Here is a 26,558-nt window from a genome sequence, read left to right on the forward strand (position 1 = left end):
GCACGCCAGAATAAGAAGCTGTGAGTTGGAGGCGTTCCCACCACTTCCTCCCAGTTATCATAACACTCTCATTTTAAAAACCCCTTCCGAATATTTAGGTTGAACCTTTCTTCTAGTCAGAATAGATGCCCACATGTCAGCTGGAAGGACCTACTGGTAAATAAAGCATTAGAGAGATTATTATATAATCCCTTTATATATTTATACATAGTTACCATATCACTCTTCAGGCGCCTCTACTCCAGTGTGAACAACCCCAACTTGGCCAGCGTATCCTCATACTGAGATTTTCTATACCCTTTATCAGCTTAGTTGCCCTTCTTTGGACCCTCTCTAACAAAATAATATTCCATTTGAGCACTGGAGACCTGTATGGTATATTCTAGATGGGGCCTTACCAGCGCTCTGTACAGTAGAAGAATAACCCTCTCCTCCTGAAAATGTATGCCCCTTTTAATACAGCTCAAGACGTTGTTTTGACTGGCTGCTGACTGGCTATGCTTGCTACAGCCAAGTTTATTATCTACAATGATTCAAAGGTCCTTTTCCATTATTGATTTGCTTAGTTCAGTCCCATTAAAGGGGTGGTTCACCTTTGAAATAACTTTTAGTATGATGTAGAGAGTGATATTCTGAAACAATTTGCAATGGGTTTTAATTTTTTATTATTAGTGGTTTTTGAGTTATTTAGCTTTTTATTCAGCAGCTCTCCAGTTTGCAATTTCAGCATTGTGGTTGCTAGGGTTCAAATTACCCTAGCAACCACGCACTGATTTGAATTAGAGACAGGAATATGAATGGGAGTGGGCCTGAATAGAAAGATGAGTGATAAAAATTGGAAATAACAATACATTTGTAGCCTTACAGAGCATTTGCTTTTTAGAAGGGGTCAGCGACGCCCATTTGAAAGCTGCAAACAGTCAGAAGAAAAAGGCAAATAATTATAAAACCAATTGAAGAGTTGCTTAGAATCGGCCATTCTATAACATACTAAAAATTACCTTAAAAGCGAACCACCCCTTTAAGGATATATATTGTTAGTAGCTTGCATATTTTTACATTTATCAACATTGATGGGGTTATTTATCAAAACCCAAAATCTTCTCACTATTTTCTGAAAACCACTCCAACCAAATCCACGCTGACTTCCCTCCCTTTTTATCAATAAAGTTTCATGAAAAGATCTTGTGCGGGAAAAAACTCAATAAAATTGTGAAAAAAACCCCGAATCTTGTGATTTTTTTCTGATTTGTTGCAGGATACACTACTTTTTCAGATTTCACGCCCGAAATTTGCGACTTTTTCAGATTTTTATGTTCGAAACCATGAAATCTTCGGATTATTGAATGAAACCCAGCACAGATCAGGATATTTTCAAAATGACAACAGAACATCTGCCATTGACTTCTACATGAACTCAGCACTGGTTGGAGTACCAGAAAAAATATCGGACTTTAATAAATAACCCCCTGAATCTCATCTGCCATTTAGTCGCCCAGATTGCTAGTTTGTCAAGATCCTGCTGAAAGGATGCCACATCCTGGATGGAATTATTTGGGCTGCTTAGATTTGTGTCATCTGCATACACTGATACACTACTTACAATAGAATCCCCTAAATCAATAATGAACAAGTTAAATAAAATCGAATTTGTCTGACATGACCTATCCTTCATAAAGCCATGCTGATTACTGCTCATAATGCCATTCACCAGGACATAATTTTGGATCTGATTCATTAACAAGTCTTCAAATAATTTGCCCACCAAGAATGTCAAATTTGCTGGTCTATAATTGCCAGGCTGAGATTATAATTCCTTTTTAAATACAGGAATTACAACAGCTTTCTTCCAATTATAGGTACTGGTACCATACCAAGTCTGAGAAAATCAGAAATAGAGGACATTCTAAATCCAAACTAAACTCTTAGTATCCGGAGGTGTAATCTATCTGGCCCTGGCACCTGGCTCTTCATTCCTATTAACTTATTTACTTCTGTATTGAGCCACATAGGTTGCTTCTACATTTACCTCTTATTTCTTAATTCTGATGCTAGACAGACAGCTAAACACACTAAAAATATAAAAGCAAAAATAGACACGTGCAACAAAAATATATATATTTTTTAAATATTTAAAATTGTCTGCATAATTTCTGGATGTGCTCTTGTCTTGGCCCTTGCCTGTCCTTGATCATTGCATGCTGCCTGAACCAACCTTTATCTGATTACCGACTACCCTTCTGGATTCTGATACTGTACTGCATTGACTGTTATTGACCCCAGCCTATTCCACAACTGGGGTCAAATCTGGGTTTTGGGATACTGAAAGTGACATTACGATGGCTCGACATGGACACCGAAGGAGCAGCTGCTTCTCCTGCTACTGCAGAAGCAATACTGCCAAGTCTACTCCTGTTAGGAATTTAATGTGTTAGTTGAACCCTGTATTGTGCAGCAATAAGAACACCGTGATGAATTCAATTAAACTCTTTATTTTCAGGTCTCACAGAAGGACAATCCCTGCACATCCCAAGAAGGAAAACCCGCAGTAGTTCTGGAAATAAGCAGGAGTTTCTAGGAGAGTATACTGTCCTTAGAAAGTAAACAGTCTTTGAAAAAGTAGTTTTCTTCCCACAGGAAATCAAAGGAGCAGATATGACCTTGAATAAGTCCTCTTTTAGGAAAGGAAACTTGACTGTACATAGAGTGAGAGCAAATTAATACTCAAGGTAAGTAGCAATACACACGGTAACTGGAACAAGCATGAAAGTCTTGGATTGGGGAGTAACCATCTGTACCCCCGTTAACAGAAATAGGCAATAGATCAAAGGTTAATGAGCACAGTCTTGGTGTAGACACAGGCAGGCTGCAGACAAAAGGTTAATGAGCACAGTCTTGGTGTAGACACAGGCAGGCTGCAGACAAGGGTTAATGAGCACAGTCTTGGCTGGATGCAAGCATGAAGTAATGAGCACAGACTTGATGTAGACACAGGCAGGGTGCAAGTAAAGATTCAATACACAGTCTTTGATATAGATATCAAGCAGGGGTGAAATAAAAGTCTTTGCAGCAACAACAATGCAGTCGTGAATATAAGCTTATTATAACTCACGCAGGTAAAGAAGGATTGCCATGCGGACCGTTGCTATGGATGTTGCCGGGGAAGAATTGTTGTTGAAGAGGAAACTGTTAGCAATTAGGGATGTAGCGAACGTCGGAAAAAAAGTTCGCGAACATATTCGCGAACTTGCGCAAAAACGCGAGCGGTTCGCGAACCCCATAGACTTCAATGGGAAGGCGAACTTTAACATCTAAAAAAAAAATTTCTGGCCAGAAAAATGATTTTAAAGTTGTTTAAAGGGTGCAACGACCTGGACAGTGGCATGCCAGAGGGGGATCAAGGGCAAAAATGTATCTGAAAAATCTGCCTGTGTGTGCTTGGAAGAGATAGTGTAGGGGGAGAGCTGTTAGTGATTTCAGGGACAGATGATAGTAAGTTTGCTGGCTAGTAATCTGCTTGATACTGCTCTGTATTGGAGGGACAGAAGTCTGCAGGGATTTGAGGGACATTTTAGCTTAGGTAGCTTTGCTGGCTAGTAATCTACTGTTCTCTTTAAACAACTGCCATACGTTGACCTTGTAGGCATTGTTTGCCCAGTTTTTTTGGACGCAGCCACTGAAGCACAGTTGCCAGAAAAAATATGCCATATAAATGCTGAAAATAGTCATTTTTCGCCATACGTTGACCTTGTAGACATTGTTTGCCCAGTTTTTTTGGTTGCAGCCACTGAAGCACAGTTGCCAGAAAAAATATGCCATATAAATGCTGAAAATAGTCATTTTTTCGCCATAACGTTGACCTTGTAGACATTGTTTGCCCAGTTTTTTTGGTTGCAGCCACTGAAGCACAGTTGCCAGAAAAAATATGCCATATAAATGCTGAAAATAGTCATTTTTTGCCATATACGTTGAGTCAACGTATGGCAAAAAATGACTATTTTCAGCATTTATATGGCATATTTTTTCTGGCCTCTGTGCTTCAGTGGCTGCGGCCAAAAAAACTGGGCAAACAATGCCTACAAGGTCAACGTATACACTACTACAGCGGTGGATACGGATTACGTAAAATATATTATGGCTGCTTGAAAAAAGTCACTCCGGTGTTTTTTCTGGAGACGGTAATATTATGGATATTTAGACAGAATGTGAACAAGGTCACACAGCTAGATGGCGGGTTGAAGAAAACAGTGTGCAAATAATGCCTACAAGGTCAACGTATACACTACTACAGCGGTGGATACGGATTACGTAAAATATATTATGGCTGCTTGAAAAAAGTCACTCCGGTGTTTTTTCTGGAGACGGTAATATTATGGATATTTAGACAGAATGTGAACAAGGTCACACAGCTAGATGGCGGGTTGAAGAAAACACTGTGCAAATAATGCCTACAAGGTCAACGTATACACTACTACAGCGGTGGATACGGATTACGTAAAATATATTATGGCTGCTTGAAAAAAGTCACTCCGGTGTTTTTTCTGGAGACGGTAATATTATGGATATTTAGACAGAATGTGAACAAGGTCACACAGCTAGATGGCGGGTTGAAGAAAACACTGTGCAAATAATGCCTACAGGGCAAATAATGCCTAAAAGGTCAACTTATACACTACTACAGCGGTAGTAAAATAAAAAAAAGTAAAATAAAAAAAAAATGAATATTAAAAAAAAAAAATTAAAGTTGGTGCTGCTGAACTACTAGGAGCAGCAGATTAGCACACCAGTCCCACTCCCCAACACTGCTAGACTAATAGCACTGGGCTCTTATAGTAGTAGTAGTAGTAGTAGTAAAACAACAAAAAAATAAATAAAAGCAGTCCTTACAAGGACTACTGTTATTGCAGCAGTCAGCAGATGAGATCAGAAGCAGGACAGCTGCCCACTGCAGCTACATACAGAGCACTGCAGTAGAAGGTAGATTACTAGCCAGCAAAGCTACCTAAGCTAAAATGTCCCTCAAACCCCTGCAGACTTCTGTCCCTCCAATAACAGAGCAGTATCAAAACGATTACTAGCCAGCAAACTTTCAACTGTCCCTGAAATCACTAACAGGCAGCAGCTCTCTCCCTACACTATCTCTTCAGCACACACAGGCAGAGTGAAAAAACGCTGCAGGGCTTCGGTTTTTATAGGGAAGGGGAGTGGTCCAGGGGAGAGCTTCCTGATTGGCTGCCATGTACCTGCTGGTCTGGGGTGAGAGGGCAAAAAAAAGCGCCAACAATGGCGAACCCAAAATGGCGAACGTCGCGCGACGTTCGCGAACTTCCGGCGAGCGCGAACACCCGATGTTCGCGCGAACAAGTTCGCCGGCGAACAGTTCGCGACATCTCTATTAGCAATGGCCTGGAGACTGAAGCTGGACGTTGATTACTGAAATGAGGAGAAGGAAGCTGTGGTTGCTAGGGTAGATCTGTCTAGCAACGGATCGAGCCGGTTCAAGTGAGGTGCTGGAGCAGGCCAGGAAACTGATGAGGCAAGGCTGAGAAAAGGTAGAAGGACTGGGAACAGGAGACTGCAGGCAAGATGATTCTTGACATGAAGATCTTGGAGCATGAGAGACACCAGCCTTACTGCCAGATAGAGTAAGTATAACTGCGCATCGTTACTGCACCTGTGCAAACTTAAATAGGCTGAGGGGGAGGCGGCCGCAAGCTCCATGACAGAGCTGCGGTGCCTTACACTACCCCCCCCTTCATTGAAAAGTGCTCCTGCACTTCACCTGGGTTTATCTGGAAATCGTCTGTGAAATTCTTTAAGAAGGCGGTCAGCATGTACATATGCTGCTGGTTCCCAAGAATCTTCTTCAGGTCCGAAACCTGCCCATCTGACCAGATACTGGAGTTTTCTATAAAATCTCAGAGAATCTAGAATCTGTTCCACCACAAACTCCTCATGCGAATCAACCTGAACTGGTTGAGGTGGTTCCTGAATTCTCCCTTCAAAACAGTCCTCCACAAAAGGTTTGAACAACGACACATGAAAAACTGGATGAATTTTCATGGACCTAGGGAGCTTTAAACGGAAAGCTACAGAGTTAATTTTGGTAAGAATTTCAAAAGGATCGACGAATTTTGGTCCTAACTTTGCAGCGGGTAGCTGTAAGGAAAGATTCTGCGTTGACAAATACACTTTATCCCCTACCTGATACATGGGAGCAGGTCGTCTACGCCGATCAGCGTGCAATTTCTGAAATCTTTGAGTCTCATTCAACACCTCAGACAATTTTCTATGACTAGACTGCAACTTTTCAAGATGTGACTCCACTGCCGGCATTGCTGTGACAGAATTGCCAATGTTTGGAAAGATTACAGGATGATATCCGAAATTCAAAAAAAAAGGTGTGTTAGAAATAGCTTTAGAGAAAGAGTTATTGTATACAAATTCGGCTAAAGGTAGCAGCTCTACCCAATCATCTTGCTGATAACTCAGAAAACAACGAAGATATTGTTCCAGAATCTGGTTTGTGCGTTCAGCTTGGCCGTTAGTCTGTGGATGAAAAGCAGTGGAAAGATTAATATGAACCCCAATGCATTAAATAAATTCTTCCAAAAACTCGAAGTAAATTGTGAACCTCTATCTGATATAAATTCATCTGGCAGACCATGCAATTTAAATATATTTGCCAAGAATGCCTATGACATTTCCTCCGCTGTGGGTAATCCAGGCATTGGTATAAAATGTGCCATCTTTGTAAATCGATCTACACAAACAAATATGGTGGTCATTTGTCTAGACATAGGAAGTTCCACAATAAAATCCATTGCCACTGAACCCCATGGGCGAGTTGGAACTGGTAACGGCTGAAGTAACCCCACCGGAGATGCACGGGGTACCTTGGTTCGAGCACATGTGTTACAGGATGAAACAAACTTACGCACGTCTAATCGACAGAAGGGCCACCAAAAATTTCGCAGAAGTAATTCATAAGTTCTAAACTGCCCCTGATGACCTGCTACTGGAGAATCATGAACAGCCTTAAGAATCTCAAGTCGTAAGGAAGATGGAACATATAATTTTCCTTGAAACTTCCAATAATTATTCACAGATTGAACCTTACGATTAGAAATGAGGTCAGTAAGCTGAATATCATGCTCATAAGCCACCTGAATCTTCTCGGAAATCGAGATACAATTGATATGATCAGAGAACCTTTGAGGGGGAATGACAGTAGTCTCAGAATCCTCTTCCTTCCGATCAGCTGGAAATAGTCTGGATAAGGCATCTGCCCTGGAGTTCTTAAATCCTGGCTTGAAAGTGATCTGAAAATTAAATTTTGTAAAAAACAATGCCCAACGAACCTGTCTTGGTGAAAGCCTCTTTGTCTTCTTGATGAATTCCAGGTTCCTGTGATCTGTAAAGACTGTTACTGGATAAATAGCACCCTCTAAATAATGCCTCCATTCGGAAAAAGCCTCCTTAATTGCTAAAAGTTCTCTATTCCCCAGATCATAATTTTATTCTGCTGCTGATAATCGCCTAGAAAAATAAGCGCATGGATGCATATTGCTTCCCAAACCCATTCTCTGCGAGAGAACTCCCTCAATCGCTGTTTCCGAAGCATCCACTTCCAGGAAGAATGGTTTGAGCACATCAGGATGAATCAGAATGGGTGCTGAAGTAAAAGAAGACTTTAAAAAGGAAAATGCTTGTTCTGCAGCAGAAGACCAACCCGGGAATCTGCCTTTCTTGGTAAGCGTTGTGATAGGAAGTACTATTTTGGAAAAACCCTTAATGAAGCGTCTATAAAAATTAGCAAACCCCAAAAAACGCTGCACTTCTGTCAAAGTTGATGGAGAAGGCCATGACATAATAGCTTCAATCTTTTCTGGATCCATCTCTATCCCTGTACTCGAAACAATATAACCCAAAAACGGAATCCTGGAACACTCGAATTCGCATTTTTCTGGTTTGATGTATAAGAAATGCTCACGTAATTTGAGTAACACTTGACGAACCTGCACCCGATGTTCTTGAAGAGTTTGAGAAAAAATAAGTATATCATCCAAATATGCAACAACAAAAATATCCAAAAATTCTCTTAAAATGTCATTGATTAGGTGTTGAAAAGTTGCGGGTGCGTTGCTTAAACCGAAAGGCATTACGCAATATTCAAACTGTCTATACCGTGTACGAAACTCTGTCTTCCATTCGTCACCAGAGTGCACACGCACCAAATTGTAGGCACCCCGCAGATCCAATTTGGTAAAAATTTTTGCAGAATGGAGTCGATCTAAGAGTTCTGGAATTAGGGGCAACGGATACCTGTTCTTGACTGTAATCAGATTCAGTTCCCGATAATCAATACACGGCCGTAAAGTACCACCCTTCTTCTTGACAAAAAAAATCGGTGCCCCTGCTGGTGACGTCGACCGTTGAATAAAACCTTTTTGCAAATTCTCCTCAATATAATCTTTCAACACCTCAAGTTCAGGTCCCGATAATGAATATATTCTCCCGAAAGGAATTGCAGCTCCGGGCAGTAGGTCAATAGGGCAATCATACGGTCTGTGTGGTGGCAAACAATCCGCATTCCGCTTGTGACAAAGGTCTTCGAAGTCTTGATATGGATCCGGTTATATGGAAGAAATTACAGAAGAATGATGTGTAGATGTAGCAGAAACTTCGTCAGAAGCAGAACAATTTCTCTTTTTCGGAAAAACCATTGTTAGAGTTTTCCAATCTATTCTTGGATTAAACGACATTAACCATGATAATCCCAGGATCACTGGAAAATGAGGAGAAGCAATGGCTAACAGGTTAATATTACATTCAAAATTACATGGAAATTTCAATAGTAATGATTCAGTTTCCCATTTCACAGGCCCAGAGCTAAGGGGTGACCCATCAACTGTCTTCATAAAAAGAGGTTCTTGCAACCCTTTGTATGGTAGCTGGTATTTTTGGATCAAATGAATGTCAATAAAACTGCCCCCCGCACCAGAGTCTATCATGGCTGTTACTGGAATACTCATGTCCCCATGTACAATCCTAACTTGACAAGTTAAATGCCCTGGAAAGTTATTAGAATTACCAGGTAAGACAGAAATAAAAGGAGTCGGATTCCTCAAATATGCTTGACTTGTTTTTTTATTGGATGCAGGTTTTCTCCTTAAAGGGCAAGCTAAAGCAAAATGACCAGAGTCTCCACAGTAAAGACATAAGCCTAATCTTCTCCTGCGTTGTTTCTCCTCCACCGATAAGGCTCCATGAATGAGATCAACCTGCATCGATTCTTCTGTCGATGAAGACTGTGAGGGTGATGGGACATATGAAGGTGGAATTCCTTGTCTTTCAGCTCTCCTCTCCTGGAATCTTCTATCCATCTGAATACTTAAATGGATTAAATCTGTCAAAGTGACTGGCGACTCGCACCTTACAAATTCATCTTTAATATAATCAGCTAGACCTCGACGAAAATGAAGACGTTTTGCTCCTTCATTCCAATCTACATCTTGAATCCAATTTCGGAATTCAGCTACATATTCTGTTACTGACCTTTTCCCTTGACGAAGATGTAATAGAGCAGTTTCAGCGGTCATACTCCGATTTGGGTCGTCGAACATCAATTTCATAGCAGCCAGAAATTGAGAAAAATTGTTCAAGATTGGATCCAAACTTTCTATGTATGGAGATACCCAAGATAAAGCTTCCCCAGTCAGAAGAGAAACAATCATTCCAACTTTAGCAGTATCTGTAGGAAATTTATGTGGAGTAAATTGAAACTGCATTTGACACTGATTTAAGAATCCTCTAAACTTGAGTCGATTCCCATCAAAGCGTTCAGGTAATGGGAGTTGTATGGTTTTCTCTTCACGTTCATGGGTTCGAGTTGCTACTTGAAAAAGTTGTCCCTGGAACATTGCCACTTGATTCTGTAGCTCTTGCACCTGCCCCTGTAAACTAGGTAGTGTAAGGCACCGCAGCTCTGTCACGGAGCTTGCGGCCGCCTCCCCCTCAGCCTATTTAAGTTTGCACAGGTGCAGTAACGATGCGCAGTTATTCTGTTAGGAATTTAATGTGTTAGTTGAACCCTGTATTGTGCAGCAATAAGAACACCGTGATGAATTCAATTAAACTCTTTATTTTCAGGTCTCACAGAAGGACAATCCCTGCACATCCCAAGAAGGAAAACCCGCAGTAGTTCTGGAAATAAGCAGGAGCTTCTAGGAGAGCATACTGTGTTAGGAAAGTCCTTAGAAAGTAACAGTCTTTGAAAAAGTAGTTTTCTTCCCACAGGAAATCAGAGGAGCAGATATAACCTTGAATAAGTCCTCTTTTAGGAAAGGAAACTTGACTGTACATAGAGTGAGAGCAAATTAATACTCAAGGTAAGTAGCAATATACACGGTAACTGGAACAAGCATGAAAGTCTTGGATTGGGGAGTAACCATCTGTACCCCAGTTAACAGAAATAGGCAATAGATCAAAGGTTAATGAGCACAGTCTTGGTGTAGACACAGGCAGGCTGCAGACAAGGGGTTAATGAGCACAGTCTTGGTGTAGACACAGGCAGGCTGCAGACAAGGGTTAATGAGCACAGTCTTGGCTGGATGCAAGCATGAAGTAATGAGCACAGACTTGATGTAGGCACAGGCAGGGTGCAAGTAAAGATTCAATACACAGTCTTTGATATAGATATCAAGCAGGGGTGAAATAACAGTCTTAGCAGCAACAACAATGCAGTCGTGAATATAAGCTTATTATAACTCACGCAGGTAAAGAGGGATTGCCATGCGGACCGTTGCTATGGATGTTGCCGGGGAAGAATTGTTGTTGAAGAGGAAACTGTTAGCAATGGCCTGGAGACTGAAGCTGGACGTTGATTACTGAAATGAGGAGAAGGAAGCTGTGGTTGCTAGGGTAGATCTGTCTAGCAACGGATCGAGCCGGTTCAAGTGAGGTGCTGGAGCAGGCCAGGAAACTGATGAGGCAAGGCTGAGAAAAGGTAGAAGGACTGAGAACAGGAGACTGCAGGCAAGATGATTCTTGACATGAAGATCTTGGAGCATGAGAGACACCAGCCTTACTTCCAGATAGAGTAAGTATAACTGCGCATCGTTACTGCACCTGTGCAAAATTAAATAGGCTGAGGGGGAGGCGGCCGCAAGCTCCATGACAGAGCTGCGGTGCCTTACAACTCCAGCATCTCAGGGAACAAGAGACAAAGAAAGACCAAATTGTCTAATGTCTCCAGAGATTGTCTGCAAGGTTGGATGTTATTCAACAACAACCTGTTGCTTCCACTAGATCACTACCTATGCCTCCAGGAACCTTCACTGTAAAACCCAAGGTCCTGTTCCCTGAGAAATTCAGTGAGGACCTTAGTAAATTATTTGCCTTTCAAGAGGCTTATAAGTTATATTTTGGGTTCCTACCCCACTGAGAGGTCCAGGGTCAGTTTTGTTTAATGGTAGGGTCTTAGGGTCTGATAGCCAGAAGTCTGCACTGATGAGAGGATGACAATTTTGTACATTGATTTTGTCATTCAAAGAAAAACGTTTTTTTAAGCTTTTTTTTTACCTCTTAAAAAATGTGATTCATGGACTCCATAACCTTTAAACAGGTTAAAAGACAGGTAGAGGATTATTGTACTGAATTTTACCAATGGGCGGTAGAGACGGGCTGGAATGATACTGCCTTACACAGTCAGCTCAGTGGGACTTTCTGATGCTATCAAATATAGCTTACTTAATTTTGCTGCTCCGTCCTCTTTCATGCACTTCGCTATACAGATTTATTGGAGGCACAGGGAGAGGCGTCAGGAGAGAACCCCTGCTTCTACGCCTCATAACACTTGGGCTCTACTCTCTTGCCCTCTAAAGAAAAGAGCCATAGGCAAACTAATAGGTTGTGTCTGTATTGTGGGGGTCAAAGGAATTTCAGTGACTCCTATCCCAAGAGGCCAAACCTAAATTGGTCCGGGGAGTTCTGTTTAGGTCCAAAGTGCTCAATCTGGTGCGGGAGACAGGTTGCGTAGAAAGTACTGCATTTTTAGATCCCGGGCATTAATTTTGCTTATAGACATGGTATTCCCATAAAATACAACTTCTTGTTCCATTGGTTAAGTCAATGGAAGTTCAATAGGATGTGGGTTAATGTCTTCCAAATCTATTAGTCTCATCAAATCCATGGGTACTAATCACTCTGAACAAATCTTCTTCTACATCATTAATTGTCCCCATACTCCTGTGATTCTAGGCTTTTCCTGGTTAGATTAGTTACTAACAAGATAGGCTGTGGGGTTTCTTGTATAAATCCTTCCCATGTTCTAACTGCAATCTGTAGAAGAGTTACATTCCTATTTTTATTTTGCAGAAGCATTCAGAAATAAAGCTGCTGATACCCTTCCTCCCTACAGGCCTTATTACTGTGGTATTGATTTAATTCCAGGCTCCTCTCCTCCTAGGGGTAGGACATAGCCTCTTTCCCTTCCTGAATCTCAGGATAAGGAGGAGTTCATTAATGAAAATCTGGAAATAGGGTTCACAAGGCCTTCTTCTGCTGCTGGTGCCAGCTTCATTTTTCGTAAAAAAAAAAAAAGATGGTGGCCTAAGGCCATGCATTGAGTATAGGGGTCTGAATAAGATTATGGTCAAACATTATTATTCCCTTCCCTTGATTTCTGAACTCTTCAATAGAGTTAACGGCACCATTTTTTTCTAAGCTCGATTTAAGAGGCGCATATAATCTAATTGGATAAGGGAAGGAAATGAATGAAAGACGGCATTTAACACTTGCTTGGCATTATGAATACTTAGTAATGCTCTTTGGTTTATGTAATGCCCCAGCCGTTTTCCAAGAATTTGTAAACAACATTTTTGGTGATCTTCTGTGTCTCTATGTAGTGGAGTACCTAGATGATATTCTGAATTATTTTTCTAATTTAACTGACCGTCTTGCCAATGTTTAGGCTAAGGCATAATTGGCTATATGCTAAGATTGACTTACAGAGTGGTAATGCAATGAAAGTGTTTCTATGCACCAGCAAGTTAAATAAACGTATCAAACACATGTAACAATTGAGAAACTACAGAGTGGAATACATTGTTCCTATTGCATCCACTCCGTGGTTCACTAGTTAACTAGTTCAGGTGCTGCAGTAATTGGCCACTTAAAACTCAACTTTTATTCATGATGCATTAAAAAGACGACGCTGCTATATATACAAAACTCAGCACTGAGGATAGGTCCCAGTAATGCTAGGCCGTGCCCATAAAAATACAAAAATGTTAAAAACACATAGGCTGGAACGATGAGAATGAACAGTGAGCTGCTAACCTTGCAGCCACCATCAGGTAGAGTGGTCAGAATTGGGGTATATCTAAGTTGTGCCCCTTATTCATTAATCGAGTATTGCTGCGCCCCATTTCGATCTGGACAATTGCTTTAAGTAAGTCGGTCAGTCATCACTGACATCACTCTACAGACAGTTTTTTTGTATGCATATGCGTAGGCACCATAAAACATTTCATAAATTGCAAGACTACTGGCGTAATATACGTCATGGAATGTATATGTGGTAAGAGGTATGTAGGAAAAACGAAGAGAGAATTAAGGAGGCGAATTATGGAACATGTAAGAGATGTGCGTAAAAAAAGAAACACATTGGTTGCCAACCACATCAATGGACATCACAATGGTGACTGTGGAATCATGAAATTTACAGCCGTAGAACATATTAAATCCACTACAAGAATAGGAGACATTGATAAAAAACTATTACAACGAGAAGCCGAATGGATCTACTGGCTTAACAGTAAAGCACCAACAGGCCTAAATGAAGGATTTACGTTCAGCCCCTTCCTTCAATACACTTCTTTAAACCATCTTACTTGACTTCATTGCCACTTAACCGAAATTTCTAATACTTATCATTTTAGTTACTTCTAATATGGTTCTAATAAAGTAGGTGTCTTTCTGATTAAAGAATTACTAAGTACCCATGCCTAGGCTATTACTTACAATTCTTGCTTAATTAACTGATTACAATATGGCAGTGGCTTTATAAGACCTTAAAATCTATATTTAATAACTACAGTATGTGTGGTACATTATCATATACTACAGTTTGCCCACAGCACATAGCTAATTTGGGTCAAAATCCCAAATTTTAAGTATAGTATATGGACCAATAATCCACTTAATTACTTATATAACCAGCTTCAGTGTATATATGTGCCAAAAACCTCTTTCAAATAATTTTTGTGGGCATAATAATACACATAAGCGAGCTAAAGTAAGCGCTGAGGTAGGGCGACGCATGCGCAAACATGACCTTAAGCGGCAATGGCCCGTACATAGAGAAGTTATCACACGCGACGTAAGTGATGTATGCGGAAGTGGTCGCGCAACAGCAAACCGCTATGGAATTAGAACCCTATCTAAACTGGCAGAAGACACACGCAATTTACTTATGCCCATGAAGAAGCCGGATCTCCGGTGAAACGCGTCGGCGGGTGGCATAGGTGGACGGTGGGAGACCAGCTCCTGCGGGTGGCATAGGTGGACGGTGGGAGACCAGCTCCCATATGCTCCTATATGCTCCCAACATAGCCAGGTAGAATTTCTGGGGAACTAAGCAGAAGGGAGGTCAGGGTGGCTGGGACTTTCTTTGCATACAAAAAAACTGTCTGTCTGTAGAGTGATGGTGCTTTTTACTGACCAACTTACTTAAAGCAATTGTCCAGATCGAAATGGGGCGCAGCAATACTTGATTAATGAATAAGGGGCACAACTTAGATATACCCCAATTTTGACCACTCTACCTGATGATGGCTGCAAGGTTAGCAGCTCACTGTTCTTTCTCATCGCTCCAGCCTAAGTGTTTTTAACATTTTTGTATTTTTATGGCATGGCCTAGCATTACTGGGACCTATCCTCAGTGATGAGTTTTGTATATATAGCAGTGTCGTCTTTTTAATGCAACATGAATAAAAGTTGAGTTTTAAGTGGCCAATTACTGCAGCATCTGAACTAGTGGACCACGGAGTGGATGCAATAGATACAATGTATTCCACTCTGTAGTTTCTCAATTGTTACATGTGTTATACGCTAAGATTAAAAAATGCTCTTTTAAAGTATCCTCTATTCATTTTCTAGGGTATATTATTTCACAAAAGAGTTTACAGAAGGAGCCAGTCATGGTACAGGCCATTTTAGATTGGGTGCAGTCCTTTTCTTTGTGAGCCATTCAAATATTCTTAGGATTCGCCAATTATTACAGGCAATTTATTTACAACTCTGGTGGCTCTGATCAATGCCCTTTACCAAGAAAGGGACATATCCAGACTCTACTTCTTCTTTCCTGGTAGAGGTGGATGCTTCTGAGATTGGTGCAGGGGCAGTTTTATCTCACTGACACCGTTACCAGTAAAATTCATCCTTGTGCCTTTCTCATATGGAGGTTAATTATAATATTGGTAACCGGGAATTGCTAGCCATTAAATGGTTATCTAGTAGAATTAAGTCAAAGGTATTTAGACATTTAGAATTTTTCTTGAAAACATTTCACTACTCATCCGAGTGACTTCTTCAGTTCAACTGAAGTAGTAGGGAATCCCCTGCATTTAAACCCTTGAGGGTAGTAAAGTCACAGACACCCAATCACTACGGTTCTATTTAACTTCAGTAAAGTGTTGGCTGAAACTCAGATGCATGGAAGTGTGATACAGTCAAAACGGTTCCATGATTGTCATTGAGGCAGGTGTTAATCTTTCAATGTACATGACTGGAAGTGTGAATTGTTTTGAATCCGCTGGAGTAAGGATGCCAAATAGACATTGTATAGTGAATAGTGGAGACATCTTTTTGGAGGGCGATAAATATGTGGTTACAGTGTTTACCTATCATAAAAATCTCTGGTATATTGAGTCTGCTAAGCACTTAAATCTTAGATAGGCCACGTGGGCATTATTTTTTACCCGCTTTAACATTATCAGAACCTACAGGCCCGTGAAAGGAATGCTAAGGCAGATGTCCTTTCCATAAGTTTTGTCACTGATCCTCAAGAGAGGTCTGAACCCGATTTTATTGTCTCTAAGGAAGTAATTGAAGTGGCACTGAGTCCAGACCTGTATTCTTCCTTGCCTGAAGCCTAGGTTAATTTACCTATTAATGTAATGTAAGTCTCTTGCCGAACTCCTCCTATCCAATATATTTAAAGGGGAAGGAAACCTAGTCGGCGCAAACCCCCCACCCTCCTCCCCCCTGGCCTACCCGTCCCGCTGGGCAAATGCCCCTAACTTGTTACTTACCCTTCTGCGCAGGCCAAGTCCAGGGAGTTCACAGACGACATCTTCTTCCACGCGATCTTCTTCCTGCTGTGAACGGCATGCGCAGTAGGATCATTTCGCCAGTACGGATCTACTGCGCATGCGCAAAAAGTCACGCGCATGCGCAGTAGATCGTGCCGGTGAAATGATCCTACTGCACATGCGCCGTTCAAAGCAGGAAGAAGATCGCGTGGAAGAAGATGTGGTCTGTGAACTCCCTGGACTGGACCTGCGCAGAAGGGTAAGTAACAAGTTAGGGGCATTTGCCCAGGGGGACGGGTAGGCCAGGGGGAGGAGGGAGGGTGGGCAACAAACGGGAGGGGGGGGGTGGGGGGTTTGCGCCGACTAGGTTTCCTTCCCCTTTAAGCTTCATGGAGCTCCATTGAACATTTTTTCTGATAGGGTGGTTCAATTTGTTTCCAGATTTTGCCCTTTTGTTCATTATGGGCACTGATTTGTCTTTTTCCTCTGCATATAATCCACAAAGTAATGGCCATACGGAAAGGACAAATCAGTCATTGGAGCAATAGCTCAGGTGTTATGTCTCCATTAATCAATCACAATGGGCAGATTTCCTTCCATGGGCTAAGTTTTAATTTTCTGGTCATTCCTCAGATGTTCCTGCTGTCAACCCTTTGGTTGATCACTTTTCTAAGAACGCATTGTCTTCAGCAGTAGCTGCTCAAATGAGAGCCTCTGATAGACATTGTAAAGTGTCACCCAATCTAGAATATGCCGTACGGTTTTGGTCTCCATCACTCAAACAGGACATTATTGTATTAGAGAGGTTACAGAGAAGGGCAGCTAAGCTGGTAAAAGGTATGGAAAATCTTAGCTATGAGGAAAGACTGGCCAAATTGGGGATGTTCACACTGGAGAAGTGGTGATATGATAACTATTTATAAGGGATCATATAATAATCTCGCTAATGCTTTATTTACCAGTAGGTCTTTCCAGGTGACAAGAGGTCACCCATTCCGATTAGAAGAAAAGAGGTTCTGCCTAAATATTCTAAAGGGTTTTTTACAGTGATAGCTGTGAAGATGTGGAATTCTCTCCCTGATTCAGTTGTACTGGCTGATACATTAGATAGCTTTAAGCAAGTGAGGGAATATGGGGTTATGGAAGATAGCTCATAGTACAAGTTGATCCAGGGACTAGTCCAATTGCCATTTTGGAGCCAGGAAGGAATTTTTCCCCCTCTGAGGCAAAATGGAGAGACTTCAGATGGGTTTTTTTTGCCTTCCTCTGGATCAACTGGCAGTTATGCAGGTTAAAAAAAAAAGTCAAAAGGTTGAACTTGATAGACGTGTGTCTTTTTTCAACCTAACTTACTATGTTACATTATGTTATGTAAGTATTAGGTTGGTGATAGGGTCTGGTAAATGGTATAAGTCCCCCTTTCAATTCCTGTGAGTTCTAATCATTACAGGGTCATTTAAACGAAGTCTCACAGAAGCCAGGAAGATAGATGTTCAAGCTCATATCTTCAATTTGATAGCACATCCTTCCTTTTAAGTGAAAAGGTGCCAAGTCATAGAAACACTAGTGGTCTGTGTGTTCAAGTGGGTAAGGATACATTACAGAGTTCTACATTTATCCTTGCATTATCTCAGAACCTTGTTTGTGCACCAGAATGGGGGACTGGATGTCTATCCCCATGCCCTGTCTACACAATTAAACGATGAAGAGAACAGGGGAATGTGTGGAGAGCAGTGACATCTAGGAAGTGATGAATGGAAAGTGAAAGTAAAGCCTAAGGCATAGAGGAGTGGCAGACAATATTTAATTGACAGCTGAGATTTTTAAATGAGCTTACAACAGCTATGAATGCTTTAATAAAAAATAGAAATTGGATTTCATATTTAATTTGAAAAGGACTTTTATTATACAGCTTTTGTGTCTGTGTGCCAGGTCCACTTTAAAGGGGTGCTTCATCTTGAAAGTTACTTTTAGTATGTTACAGACCGGCCAATTCTAAGCAACTTTTTCATTGGTCTTCATTATTTATTTTTTAAATGTTTTGAATTATTTGCCTTATTTTTCTGACTCTTTCCAGCTTTCAAGTGGGGTCACTGACCCCATCTAAAAAAACAAATACTACACACACTACACATTTATTGTTATTGCTACTTCTTATTACTCATCTTTCTATTCAGGCCTTTCCTATTCATATTCCAGTCTCTTATTCAAATCAATGCATGTTTGCTAGGGTAATGCGGACCCTATCAACCAGATTGCCAAAATTGCAAACTAAAGAGCTGCTGAATAAAAATCTGACTAACTCAAAAACCACAAATAATAAAAAATTAAAACCAATTGCAAATCGTTTCTTAATACTCTCTACATCAGGGGTGTCCAAACTTTTTGCAACGAGGGCCAGATTTGGTGAGGTGAAAATGTGTGGGGGCCGACCATTAAGCCTGACATCCATTCCGAGGTAGCTATCTTGCGATCAGGATCATCCACTCCTGGAGATGGACACGCACACGTCGTTTAGGAAGTGCAGTCTGTTTGGACTTATTCTCTGCGCATCATTTAAACAAGGAATCGTAGCAGTAATATTTGGGCACATTAGTCATTAGTGAAATGATTTGCCACTTGGTTTATACTGCTGCCTGTGTGCTGAAGGTGTTAGCAATAGAAACATACTGGCATGTAGTGATGCGTAGATAATGGTGTTATCTTTAATCCATTATTTAATCTGTGCCATATAGCCTTTTTTCAATTTCCGCCGTTGCTACACAGCAGTTTGTTTATATGAACTATAGAATTGTTTCTGAAGCAAACAAGTCAGTTTTACCAGTGCAGGGCAACAGTACATGATATTTTCATCACTTTAGAACACTTTCATTTTTTGGTGTTACTTTTCCTTAAATCTTGGCAGACAATGACAATTTTGGAGTGGTGGATGAATATAGAGAATCTTTTTGTTCTTTTGTTTCTGGGGAAAGAAGAGTGGAATTCTCACTACAGATGTCATTCAGCTATAATGGGTGCTTACCTATGTGGGAAATGAGCCAGGAAGTATTTTAAGAGTAGTAGGGACCTTTCTGTATACAATAGAACCCCAATTTTACATTTCTCAAGGGACCGTTGGAAAAAACCTTAAAATACGGGAAAACGTTAAATGAGGGAAATGTGTTAAGCACACAGAAATGTGTAGGAGTCTTGTGTGTCCCTTTCTCTGCCTTCTTTCCCGTAGTCTCCTACACAGCAGCCACTTAGCTTGGTTTGCCACAGTCTTGTTTCTGGGTCCCTTGCCTGACTCTCTAGACTGCTTCTAAGTCTTTCCCCCCAACTCCTCCTTCTCCTGAACAGTGGCACTTCTATTTTCTACTCATTCTTGTGCCTCTTCTCCAAATTTAGCCAGCTTTTCTTCTGAAACTGCTTCTTACAGACTTTCTCCCGCCCCCTCCTTCTTCAATTCAGCAGCCGCTTCAGTTTGCTCGTTGTGTTCTCCCCCCCTCCGTCCCTTCTACTCCTGCAGCACAAGCAACTCCCTATCAGCGTGTCACTTTACACACACGCTGCATCTATATAGAATTTCAACAAGTAAGTCTGTGCACGCTGCATATAAAAGGTTTTTACGAATAAAAACGAGCTTTCGCAAGGGACAGGGCTAATTTGCAAATGTAAATTCCGGAAACTAAGACGTAAATCACAGGAATATACCACATACAAATGCACATACAAATGGCGGGACCGCAGAAAATATACGTTAATTCCGGGAAAACGTAGAATTCGGGGACGTAAATTCTGGGTTATACTGTGTTTGTTTACCAATATCAAGAACTAGAAACTTCATTCAAACATTATGCTCTCGGGCCCCCACCTTAGGCAAAGTTCATAAATGCCTTCTCAATTCCTTAGGTGTTCAAGAGAACTACATTCCCCCAAACCTTCCTTGAAGAGGTGAGGGGCAATAAGGAGAATGTTTTTCTGATAGAAATTTGGTGGCCCAGGCATCCATGGTTTCCTCTACTTAATACAGGATCAGCCTTTCAAACTTCCAGTATGGCCTGAGCTGCTGTTTCAAGGAAATAATTGCACACTTGGCTTGGCAACTGAAAGGTATACAATAAAAACAAAGGATGATTTCATAATCCTGTAGGAGCCCTTTTGGTGGGCAAGAAGGTATCTACCACAGAGAAATACATCAATGTAAAAGCAATTAAAACTAATAGGGTTTCTTATCAAAGATTGCCTTTGCATTCCTCCAGTGACGTTCCATAAAAATGCAGAGGGTTACATCATACATAATATTTTCTGTCAGTGGAGAAAATGTCAAATTGCTCTGATCTGCATGGTCTTGCAAAACACCTGGCTCAAGTGTAAATTAAAGACCTGCAACACCAGGAAACAAAAAAAACCTTTTTTCTGGTTGCCAACTCGTTTTCTTAAAAAACATTGGGACACTCTCTCGTGATGTCAAAGTAAAAAAAAACTTAAATACTCGAGATTATTTTTGCTCAGTTTCACAAACTGTTTTATCCTACTACATTTTATCTGGCCCTAGTTTGCACAAAATACTCTTTAGTGTTCATTATGATGATGCTCACTAGGACAGGACACAGCCTGCCGAGCCCTCTAAACGTGAATCATGAAAACGTATTTACGATCCCAGTCGCTTGTGACTTGTGCCACGACCATCCATTGCTCGTCACTCCCAAGAAGACTACGTGCTGCGTAACTGCGCTCATACGCTCTGTAGTCGTGATGTCACAGTTTACATTTAACCAGGCCCTAGTTTGCGCTAAATACTCTTTAGTATTCATTATGATGACGATCACTAGGGCAAGACAGAGCCTGCCGTGCCCTCTAAACGTAATCATACAATGCATTTACGATCCTAATAGCTTGCAACTGTGCCACGACCATCCATTGCTCGTCACTCCCCAGAAGGCTACGTGCTGCGTAAACTACGCTCATACGATCGGAGACTGTGACGAAACTGTGGGAGAATAGGCCGTCAGAATCTGAGGAGCTAGGCTTCTAAATGGCGATGCGGGACATTTAAACATCTAACTAGGGCTGCGGTTGTGTTATGAAAGCGGGACAGTTAGGAGGTATGTATGTATGTGGTGCTTGTTAAGCGACAGCGAGGGAAAGAAACGCATCAAGTTACTCCTCACTGGATGAATGGTAGCTACCATATAGCATGGTCACTGCAGATCTTTTCTAGTTATAGATTAATTAATACGTTGCCTAGTTATTCCCTGACCTAACATGGGACTAAAAGTCTAGTGGACAGGTTGATGTCATAAAGCACTCAATCGTAAAATCCAGGTCCCACTGTGACACATTCAGTTGCATTGTGTAGGAGAAACAGCAGCCTGCCAGAAAGCAGTTCCATCCTAAAGTGCTGGCTTTTACTGAAAGCACATGACCAGGCAAAATTACATAAGATTGTGTCCTACACATCAATATTACAACTAAAAAAATACACTTGGTGCAGGAATTAAATTGTATATGGTATAGTGAATTACTTGTAGTGTAAACCGTGTAATTAAGAAATAAAACCATCATAAAAATCATGACAGAATCCCTTTAATGTTTGATAAAGAATAGCCCTGCAAATGTGTCTATAGGGCTAGTGTAAGGCATGGATTTTAATCTTGAAAACACAAAAAAAAAAAAAAAAAATATATATATATATATTATTTTTTTTTTTTTTTTGTGTTTTCAAGATTAAAATATATATATATATATATATATATGCTTTACCCAAATTGTTAATTAGCACATTATCTGGATGAGTACTAAATTCATTTATCACAATGTTCTCTAGTGCTGAAAATGCATTTGACTGTTTTTAAGGACTTGTATTCTGACTCTTAAAGGGGAATTCATATTAACTTCTAGAATAGTGATTAGCCTTTTAGGGAGGAGAGGGGTATTTTGGATTTTCCAGTTATAAACACGTTTGCCTTTAGGACTCCACTACGAATTTGACGTGACATGCTATACGTAATGATGAACATTGTCAGCAGGTGCATTATGACAAAGCAAAGCTGCACATTCAGTTGTTCAAGCCGAACATTTTGAAGTAAATTAAAAGCATTTGCCAATCCTTGGGAATTTCTGATCAGTCAGAAACCTTGAAGTATTTTCATACCTTTGGAGTGATGACAACAGCAAGTCTATGGCTCTAGCTGCAGCAGCAGCCTGGTTTTGCTTAAAGGTATAGCTTCAGCGTTGCTTCATTTATTTCAGTTCCTTACCCTTTTCCCTAGCTGCAACCAACACAGTATGCTGCGAGTCTCTAACTGGCTGGATATAGCATGAGTGAGCAAATAGCAATGCGGATACACACAGCATGGCTGAGTTTTGTGCCCTAGGAAAAAATGTTAGTTTGGGCAAAAAATAACTGTGAAAATTATTTATTATGCACCCAGAATGGTAACTCAGTAGGTAGCTACTGCCTTGCCTTGCAGGTCTTATAGGTTGATTCCAGCATTCCAAGAAGGTTGTACAGTATATTGCACCCATGTTTGTGGGGGTTTCCATTGGGTTCTCTTTGTTTCCTTCCATGCTCCAAATACATTCAGGCAGGTTATGGCTCTTAAGCTCGCCAAGCAGTCAATGCCCCCTATTTTATTGTGAGTTATATTTTGACATCTCATCGTCCCGTTACCTTAATGCATTTTCCTGGATTCTTGCAGTTTCCACGAGTTTTAACAGTTTTGTCAATGTGCGTATGCCCCTTGAGCATTCAGTGATATTGTGGGCACATCTGCACATATGGAGTGCGTTTAAGGAAGGAAAATGCATGGTAACTTCTGTATGCTTATGTATGCTAGTATGCACAACAACGTCACTTCCCATAGCGTCCCTGCACTCAAAAACATTTTTGACGGCCTGCCACATATCTTCCTCCAGTTTACCTGCTTCCAGGTTGACAGCACTGCACATAGCATTTCTGCCCACATTGCCCTGTGATGGATCTTTCAAGTTTTCCACCTCAGGTGAACGCAGGAAGAAACACAGCCAATTATTTCAGAATGAGCATATACAAATTATTTTGGCAAACATTTTAAATTTGTGTGCGAATATTTTTAAAACTGTGTGTTCAGGTCAGCATAAATGCTTCACAATTCGATGTGTGCGCTAGGCTCAACATTTGTGTGAGAGCACACATCTTATAGGGAACATTGCTCAGATGTGGTTTCTTTCTTTTCCTCCAAAATTTTAATTGGACTCACATGGTACATTTGAAATTACTTTCTTTTTCATGACTCCTAAGTTTTATAGTTTACCTCATCATATGATCCCTGCTGTTAAGCGAGTTACTTGCTCCTTACAGTGGATTTGTGTGGGGAGAGGAGTACACAACCTATAACAGTGGATTAGCTTTAGGAAAATGTTTTTTCACTTGTAATCCTTTATCAAGCCTCTTGATAATGTGGAAAACAAAACTCTGTTATCAAATAACACAGCTCATTAGTAAATGTTCATGAAGCCCCTACAGAGGAAATTGTATCAAGTCTAGATCCATCTGGACTCTACCCTTAGCAGTCCCATGTACGTATCACAGTCCCTGGGCAATGCTACCTGGTGGTCAATAGAGGAACTAATTTTCAGCCATTTGTAAAATTTTAAAAAGAGTTAAGATGGAACAACCAACAATGAAATATATACCTATTAACTATCTGGCCCCACTGTACAGGGATGGTATGTCTGTATATTTTTATTTATAGTGCTGTTTGTTTAAATAGTGTTGGTGATAGTAATATGGCACTGCCACAGAATGATTCTTCGATTAGTGTTTTTGCCAGCTTTGATAAAATAGAGCTTTAAGCTATGTGATTTTTTTTGTGGTGATGAACAAAATACAAAGGGTTGGCTTTTTACTTTTATTTTAAAATAATTTTAAAACCCTTGTATCACCAGATAGTCCAGTTTGTCAAGCTCTGAAAATATTGAATACTGCCTAAGAAAATTTTGCTGACTTCCTGCTAGGATGAATCACACACTGCATCAGCATTAGTTGCTCAATATACAGTTTCTATTCCTGGTACGTTAATAACATATAGATCCACCTTTAGAATACAGATATCAGAGTCAGAGTCATGAGCTACAGCTTTTCTTCGCTATACCCTCAAAAGCAAATAAAACAACTATGCTATTGCTTACATCAGGTTTTTTTTAATCTCAGAAATAACTGGAATTGCCTTTCGAGCACATTTTTCAGACGTAAGCAGAGTTCTGCAATCAAAACAGTAACTGATAAGTGTCTTAGAACCTTTTTATGTCATTGATTATCTAAGTAAATGTGCAATATGTCTGTAGTTTCATATTTTAAAATCTCCAAGCTAGATCAGTCATCACGTTATGCTATAAAAGTTTAGCAAGAGTGGACTTACAAGGCATGTTCACCTTTGCCTGTAGGTCAGTGATTATCTGTTAAAACTAAAAACAGAGAAACTTTTTCCATTGCTCTCGCTTCTGCAAAATAATTCCTTCTTTCCTTTTGTTGCTACAAATGATGACCCTTCGTGTAAGTAGTTTTTCCATTGTATGTTTTGTTATTTATTATATATATTAACTGAGATTGTGTGTTGATTACAGCTATGCCACAAAAGCAACCTGATGAATGCTTATAAAAGGCTAAGTTTCAGGGGGTGCTTCAAAGTTTGTAAACCCTTTTGATCACCAGAACTGTTCTGTTAGAAGTCAGTTCTGTCAAGTTACCAAAACTGTTTATCCACAGTTAATGCTGACCGAGGTGGGCACACACCTGTGACTGAAATTAAATTTAACTTTGGATTATTTTCGTCAAATAAATTAACAGTTAAAATGTTTTTGACACATTTGTTTTTACTGTATTCTCATAGTGTTGTTTGAGAACTTGAAAAACAGATGTAAATGCATTTTTATCCAGATTTCTTCAATATACATTGGTTATTCTCAGACTGATTGTTATTTTAAATCTTGTGCTCGGATTTTGCAGCCAATGATGTCAGTTTCACCCCTGGAAACCTTGCACACAGCTTGCATGACCCCAACCAATGTTCCCTCTAAGGTGTGCTTTTGTGCACACACACACATTTTGAGCCCACAGCACACACATTATGGTGTGCAGAAAGAATTTTGTGTGCAAACACAAACTTTTGTAATAATTCTGACCTGTGCACAGAGTTGGTAAAAACTGCACCCACAATTTTAAAATACGTGGACATAGCCGAGAAGGAATTAGAGGGAACATTGCCACCAGCCTAATAACTATATCTCATTATTCATTGGTATTTAAATTGCCAATTTATCCTGACATAAACATATAGAAAGGTAGAAAAGAAAAACATATTATCCTTGCTTGCCTCCCACCCTCCCTCATTCATAAAGATTTTTATACAAACTTTTGCTAGAAGCCTATGGTCTTTCTAGAATGTTTCGTGTTTTTTAACTCACCCCTTCCCTTTCAAAAAATTATGATACATTATTATTACTTAGAGAAATCCCATCCCAAACTCTCCATCTGTTTGCATTTTAGCCATTTTCAGTTGCATAGGGTTAAAATAAATATGGCTGCAAATGATAGACAGTGGGAGACTGAGCTGCTTATGATGGTGACCAGGGAAGGCTAAACAGGGCGACTCTTGCAAAATACAAATAAGTTAACATGTTTGGGTAGATTTGATTATAGTCATGCAGTTGTATTTGGCTCAACAATTCTTTATGACAACCCTGATTACATGCACTGTCTGGATACCCAGTCTATGCTATAAGTATTATACTGTAGAATTATCTGAAGAAAAACATTAACAAGAGTGGGCAGAGTACGTTTTGGAGGATGCCCTGTCCTAGGATATTACATAGTTGGTAACATAGTTAAATTGAGTTGAAAAAAGACAATGTCCATCAAGTTCAACCCCTCCAAATGAAAACCCAGCATCCATACACACACCCCTCCATATCTTCACATAAATTGTATATAGCCATATCTATACGAACTATAGAGTTTAGTATCACAATAGCCTTTGATATTATGTCTGTCCAAGAAATCATCCAAGCCATATTGCTCAATTATACAAAATGAACAAATGTCCAGTTGCAGGTTAGGAAAATATAGTATGGATGCTGACAGATTTCACTTGGCTTCAAAATCAGCATGTGGATGTGCCTATTGGCTCCCAGCGGGGGAAGTCCGGACCAAGGAGGAAGCATAAGGTTAAAGTCCAAGTTCACTGTACAAAAGGGATCAAGAAATACGTAGTCAGGATT

General features: G+C 40.3%; 1 protein-coding gene across 4 annotated transcripts in view; it reads left to right on the forward strand.

The window, feature by feature from the left end:
* The first annotated feature begins 21,146 nt into the window (after window positions 1-21,146).
* Window positions 21,147-26,558, forward strand: part of samd8.S (sterile alpha motif domain containing 8 S homeolog) — a 71,432-nt gene continuing 66,020 nt past the window's right edge. For 2 of the 4 annotated variants that reach the window (XM_041571168.1, XM_041571170.1), the window contains exon 1: window positions 22,082-22,518. In XM_041571168.1, the coding sequence (XP_041427102.1) occupies window positions 22,480-22,518 (39 nt within the window). In that variant the 5' untranslated portion in view covers window positions 22,082-22,479. The other 2 variants (XM_041571169.1, XM_018239440.2) reach the window with 2 other exon arrangements.

This window comes from Xenopus laevis, chromosome 7S (assembly GCF_017654675.1).
Source record: "Xenopus laevis strain J_2021 chromosome 7S, Xenopus_laevis_v10.1, whole genome shotgun sequence".
Lineage (NCBI taxonomy): Eukaryota > Metazoa > Chordata > Amphibia > Anura > Pipidae > Xenopus > Xenopus laevis.